At 32.3% G+C, this 6982-nt stretch overlaps 1 protein-coding gene across 1 annotated transcript; it reads right to left on the bottom strand.

Moving 5' to 3' along the window:
- Positions 1 to 501: 501 nt before the first annotated feature.
- LOC132175563 (ethylene-responsive transcription factor ERF039) lies at positions 502 to 1679 on the bottom strand. Its single transcript, XM_059587538.2, has one exon. The coding sequence runs from the start codon at positions 1590 to 1592 to the stop codon at positions 903 to 905; it is 690 nt and encodes a 229-aa protein (XP_059443521.1). The 5' UTR covers positions 1593 to 1679; the 3' UTR covers positions 502 to 902.
- Between the last annotated feature and the right edge of the window lie 5303 nt (positions 1680 to 6982).

Genomic DNA, 6982 nt, shown 5'->3' on the forward strand with positions numbered 1-6982 from the left:
TTGTCTATGAAATCCCTCACTCATTTGAACAAGCACGTCTGGACGGAATATCTTTAAACTCATTTAAAATAGTGTTAAGTATTTATAAACATTTAAAAGACATATTAAATTTAGTCTAAGTTAGTAATCTGTTATTAATGATGTTAATAATTTAATGTGTTTTTTAAATGTTTATAAACACATGACACTATTTTAAATGGGTTGGAAGATATTTTCTCTAGACCGCTTAAATTATATGTTTATTTATTTAAATTACTAAAAATTCGAATAAATAAATATTATGTAAATCTTTAACGGACATGCAAAGTCTTTAGCTTCTCAAATATGGTCTTATCCCTTTTTAAATATAATAATGGTTTAATAATAATAATAATAATAATAATGATGGTTAGGAAAGAGAATTAAGGCGTCATGGTGTAATCAGCAAATGATGCATTTTCATACGGCAACAACAAATTTGGTTTGAAATTTAGGAGAAGGGCTAAAAAATTTCATGCAATATTGAAACCAACGAGAAGCTTTCCATTATTATTTTTTATTTTCTCTGAAGAAAAACTAATTAAACACTAGCTTCTCTCTCTCGTGGATATTTACAACGTCCATCATTAAATGTGAAAGGGAGGGTGGAGGTTCAAATACAATTGTCAATTGACAAATGAGGCACGTACGTGACATGACAAACAAGGCAACCACAAACGGCGGACCAAACCTGCAGGTTTGAGCTTCAAACACCTCCTTCGTCCTGGCATTGTCTCGGAGAAATCACCAGAACAGTACAGAAGTATCAAAAGAGGTATCACAATTTCATAAGATTTATTATTTTGAACTCATGAAATGAAATGGTGATACAATTTTTGAAACAAAAATTTGAGATCGTTTATATATATCTTGGACCAAAAATTCTAGTAGAACCCCCATAGAAAGGGCTCTTCAAGGCGGAGACAGGTATCCACAGGCTCAGCTTCGGCCAGCTGCCATGTCGATGAGTAGCAGAACTCGTCGGCTGGGAGATCGGGAAGGTCGTAGAAGGCGTCGTCGTCGTTGTCGATTGCCGGCGAAGATGACGAGTCTTGGGTGTCATGGGAGGCCATGGATTGGCTGCTCAGGGTGGCTTGATGATCAGCTTCATTGGTTGTAGGGAAGTTCATGCAGGCTGCTTTGGCTGCAGCAGCCTGGATATCTCTGGGAGATGAGCTAGCCGGTCGGGGTAGAGCTTGAGCCAGCTCAGGGAAATTGAGATAAGCCGACTGGCCTTTGATTGTAAGAGCCGCAACATCATGAGCTCGAGCCGCCATTTCTGGTGTAGGGAATGTCCCTAGCCAAATTCTTGACTTCTTCCTTGGTTCCCTGATCTCTGAAACCCATTTCCCCCATTGACGAATTCTTACTCCCCTGTACATTTGGTGCCTCCCATCATCCCCACTCTTCAGCTTCTTCTTATTTTCATTACCAATTTTCTCTTTCTCAACTCTCTTGCAACTTTTTTGAGCAGAGAATTCTGGTGAAACATTTGTTGGAAAAGGAAATGAAGAGGAAGAGGAAGATGAAGAGGTTGTTTGAACCTCACAATTTAAATTTCTGGTCTCTTCCATGGAGGAGAAAGGAGGCTGAGGTACTAGGAGAAAATGGGGTAGGCAGAGCTTATAATAGAGGAAGGAGAGCTTCTCATATTCTTTCTTTCATACGCTACATTGATAACAGAGTATATTTAAAGACATGGGGCCAAAGCACCAAAAGGTGTAAAGTCTTGGGGTTATTTTTCTTAGCCTCATAATGATGCATGGTTTATCAGTATATATCTTCCACAGTACCTTTGCTTCTTTGTCTCTCCTCATATCCAATTATTTAGACTTTTATATGAAATATGATTAGTGCATATCATTACCAAATATAATTTGACATCTTACTAGCAACATTGTAAAAGCAGGGCGATTAAGAACTACTAAATACTAATGACCACTAATCATGGAACCACATAACCACATAACCGCAACTAATAACCGCAATTGCATAATTGCCTAAATCGATTGTGGTTAATGGTTTTAGGGTAGGTGACAGTGGTTAATAACCGCTAACCAATTTATATTATATATTAAGGGAAACTTCACTTAACCTCCATGAACTTTCGCCACTTTTGCAATTACTTCTCCAAAGTTCAAAAACTTTCAATTTAATATATCAAACTTCTAATTTTTTTCAATGTCACTCATCCGTTAGATTTCTTCGATTTTGCAATGACCCCTTAAAGTTCAAAAACTTTCAATTTCATGTATCTAACTTTAAAAAAATTGCAATATCAACCCTCCGTTTTAAAGATAATTTTAGAGAAAACTTCACTTACCACTCTTGATCTTTTGTCGCTTTCTCAATCATACCTTAAACTTTAAAAAGTGCCAATTAACGATAACCATCTTTCAGAAGTTTGCAATGTCAACCATCTTGTCAAAATTCAGCGTTAAATCAAACGGTTGATAACTAAGATTTTCAAAATACTCCTAAGATGTTTATAAAATTATAAAAATACATTGAATATGGACGGGAATATTTTGGGAATTTCACTTTCTTTGCTAGGATTTCACACTGAATTTGGACGGGAAGGTTGACATTGCAAACTTCTGCAAAATGGTAATCCAAAAGTGACACTCTTTAAAGTTTTAAGGGTATGATTGCAAAAGTGATAAAAAATCAAGTAAGTTTGTTTCTTTATTATTTTTTTATTTTTTCTAATTGTATAGGATTATAAAGGTCATTTCACCCATTTGCGGTATGATTTAACCTTGAACCCTAATGGGAGGAGTTAACTTGCAAACTTTTTAAGGTTTGATACACTAAATCGAGTGTTTTTGAACTTTATGAAGATAATTGCAAAAGCAATGAAAGTTCAGGGATTAAATTAAGTAAAGTTTTTCTTATTTATTTTTTAGGTTAGTTTTCTCTTCTTTTTTTTTTTAATTTCTTTTATTGATCGATAATTATAAAGGATTAGTGGGGGTATTTTTGAAATATTTTGGCCAAATTTAGTTTTTCCATTCATTCTAACAGGTAATCATTTTTGGTGCAAAATTGTAGTTTGATGTATTAATAAAGTATCACACTTGTGAGCTTGTGGGGCTTTTTTTTTTTTTTTTTTTTTTTTTTGTAAATGACTGGTAGTTAAGGGGCTTAAATGTATTTAATTCTAAATACAATTAATAGAAATAATAACGAATTGCAATATCTATTCCATGACTCAATAGATATTTTAGAGTTTAAATGCATGTTTAATTAGATCCATCACATGTTTGAAATACGAAAATGAAGTAATTATCTAATTAATTTATTAATAAATTAATTAAACTCAAAGAGATCAATTCAGTGACACTAATAACCTGTGACGCCGAAGGAATTCGATTAAATAGAAAAACAAATGCTGTAGAAAAAGCTTTCACACAGAATATTTTTGGCATTAATCCACTACGAAATAACATCGTTAAACCCAACTCCCTTATAGTACGATGTTTCTGAGTTTAAACTACGAAGGGATCAATCTATTATATCATAATTCGAATATGTAGGCTGCCACTTGTGAAGAATATTTCATAAACATCGATCAAATGCACATTGGAAAATAAAATTCAAAAATCAAGATCGAACTTTATGAAGAATATGTGAAAAACTATGCTTTTTTAATATGAACAACAAGAACATGATTACTTTCTTGTAGTATGGCCACTCCTTGGTAAGGCAATTTTTTTTTTTTTTTTTTTTTTTGTTCCCAACGTGATTATATTTGAAGATATTGAGACCTTCAAATCTTCTCACCTATGACTAAATATAATCGAGAGAGTGAGCTCTCAACACTTATCCTGTTGTAGCTTAGCTTAGGATTTATAGTGAGTCCATAAATATTATTGTCTGCTGTTTGTTCTCCACTCATGAGCCATTTACTATTGTTGTCAAAGATGTTCCACTCTTTCTTGGAAAACTGTACCACAAGATCATTATCATAAAGTTGGCAGATGCTAGTAAATTTTCCTTGAGTCCTTCTGCATACATTACATCATGAAGACTATACATTTGTTGGGGATTGTGGCCTAAATCTCAATAATTTTATATCTATGTTGACATTTGATATTTGTGAATTGTGATGACTATAAGTTGTTATTCACTTATTAAAGTATTTAAGCGTATGGCATATATATAACATATTTACATGCTTATTATCAAGTATATATGTTATGTGTGTAAGAGGTTCTTGGATTATATTGAATATAGCTTATGGTTGTGAATAACTGAGTTATCACACAAGATTTTAGTCTATAATCTTTGTAATTCTAAATTATGAGATAGTTCGTAGTCAGTAATGAAATTAGGCATTCCAGTTGTGAAAGACTATTACACATCGAACTTTAATGATCTAACTTGATTGAGTGAAGCTGGAAGCTTCAAGTTAATGTGCAGGTGTTATGCAGTAAACGAATCAAAGAGTTGTTTTTCATAAGAGTTACTGTCATATATAGAAAGACAATAACTCCTGAAAAAACTGCTTACAATATTGATTCTAAATCCTTAAAGGATTGTGTACTCATATGTGAAATTAAGGTTACTTTGATACCTATGGATGTGACCTTTAACTTTGGTCAACATTTGCAATGTATTGGGTAATCACATCTAACATTATGAAAAAACTTTTCTAAAGAATGAGTCTAATAAGAAATTTTCCATTGAGATAGATTTTATGGATTAATTATTCTTAGTCGTTGGCTAGGGAATTTTAATAGGGCATACCGAAAAACTATGTACATGTGATAGGGCTTTTACAAGTAAAAAAATAACAATAAAATCAGTTACTCAAGGATAAGAGGTAGAAAATTAATTATGTTACGGAACATTTCATTGAGGAATCAAAAGTCAATACTAAGATTAATTGAATTAATCAAAAATATTTATTAGAGTGTAATCACAATTATTTAATGAAATTAATTGTGATTAAATAGTATCGCTCGACAATGTCAGGAAGGATAAGGTCACGGGCCTAATAATATATATTTTTTTTGTTTAGTTATCTGAGAAACCCCAAGACCTTACCGACCAACTATTAGGGAAGGAAGTCAAATCTCTGGTCACAAAATCAATCCATGCTTTAAACCAGACAAGAATGTCAGAATCAACGAGCAACATTAACGCATTGCTCATCCACAATATATAGGACCATGAATCTTCATGTCGAGAAGTGAAGTCGTTTTAATTGTAATTATTAAAAAAATGATTTTTAACAGATTTACCTGGATTGACTTATTTAATAAACGGGTCAAGTAGGTTGCAAACCTGATTATACCAAATTCTAACTTATTAATTCTGTATTATGTTTGTGTCGAATTTATAGGTTAACTTGTCATCGACCTTAAAATTAACTAGGCACGTTTTGATATTGTTTTCTCCCCCGTTTATCGAAAGTGTCGCAACATTTACATTTTTCCGACAATATTGCCTATAATGTTAATTCTTAAAAATAAATAAATAAATAAATAATCCATTTGAAGATCTGATCATTCACATTCCGATGTGTCTAATGTTAACATGCATGAATAATTAAGATTCATATATATAATTTCTAAAGTATGTTGTAGGGAATATGTTTCCCACTCCCACATATAATATAGTATTCCTTAAACCAAATCTAACAAATTTTTTTTTTTTTTAACCATCTAACATTTAATGTTGAAGAACCTTTGAAAGATGGCGAGGTAGCAAATTGACACATCAAAATTAAATGAATGTGACCAAAATCAACGTACACTTGGTATCTTTGTGGGGTTGGGAGACAGGAGCCAAGGTTTTATCACGTGCATGGGGGCATCAACACTTGTATGGTCAAAACTCAAGAAGAAAACGAAGGAAAAGCCAAGAAATGCATCATTTTTATATTCTTTCAATGTTATATACTTCCCATGCATATATTGACAATATATATAACACCAAAGATTTGCAGAGCAAATTTCTCCAAATTGAAGAGGCCACGGAAAGGACAGAATCAGAAAATTTTGTGGGAGGAGGCCTGCCATTTTTTTACTAAAAAAAAATATTTTGGTTGTATTTTTATAAACTACAGACTACCGTCAAGGACATAGGGCCAAAAAAAAAAAAAAAATTGGGGAGCCAAATGACTCAAACTAAAACTTTACTCGTTTTTGTTTTTGTTTTTGTTTTTGTTTTGTTTTGTTTTTTTTTTTTTGCGGGTGGCATGGCTTATCCCAGTCCCCCCCTCCCTCCGTCACTGGCCAGGGACTTCCGTTGAGGTAATATTAAAAAGCAATAGAATGTGAGCTTTACGAGTGCGTTTGAGTTTGAGATTTTAAAATGTGCAATTTAAAAATAATGATTTTAAAATTTATAGTTTAAAAATATGGTTTTTAAAAATAAACATTAAACGTCTGATAAAATTATAGTTTGGCCTTTAAAATCACAATTTAGTCTTTAACATTGTGTGTTTTTTAAAACGTATCCCGTTACCTACAGTACAAAAGAAAACGCGTATTTTTTTATTTTTAAAAAATGCATTTTAAAACAATATATTGTAAAAGTGACATTAATAATTATTTTCTCCTAATACAAAATCCAATCTAGTGTCATCTATCAAATACTCGAATAAATGAGGCATTGTTCATTGGGATACTCACAAAAACAATTACCAATAGAAATTCAAAGGAGGCTAACACCAATCGCAAGCTATATCATCTTTGTTTACAAGTAGATATAATTAGATTTTTCAGGTTTTTATCCGGATTTTGCCAACCTTTCTAGGTTTTTGGCAAAAGAGTTCCAAAACAAAGCCTAGGAGGTGCAATATATACATATTTTGAGGGACCAATGCCTTACAATATCCTGTTTTTTTTTTTTTTTAGTATGAATACCATTTTGTTTAATTACAGCCACATGATATATAGATACCTTATTTAGTTTAATTTCAGTGTCTGCCCCTAAATTGTCTATTCAAGCCACC

The sequence above is a fragment of the Corylus avellana genome, chromosome 3 (genome assembly GCF_965113065.1).
Source record: "Corylus avellana chromosome 3, dhCorAvel1.hap1.2, whole genome shotgun sequence".
NCBI lineage: Eukaryota > Viridiplantae > Streptophyta > Magnoliopsida > Fagales > Betulaceae > Corylus > Corylus avellana.

Excerpts from the sequence above, each read along its gene's own strand:
- LOC132175563 (XM_059587538.2), bottom strand. The coding sequence starts at position 1,592 with ATGGAAGAGACCAGAAATTTAAATTGTGAGGTTCAAACAACCTCTTCA.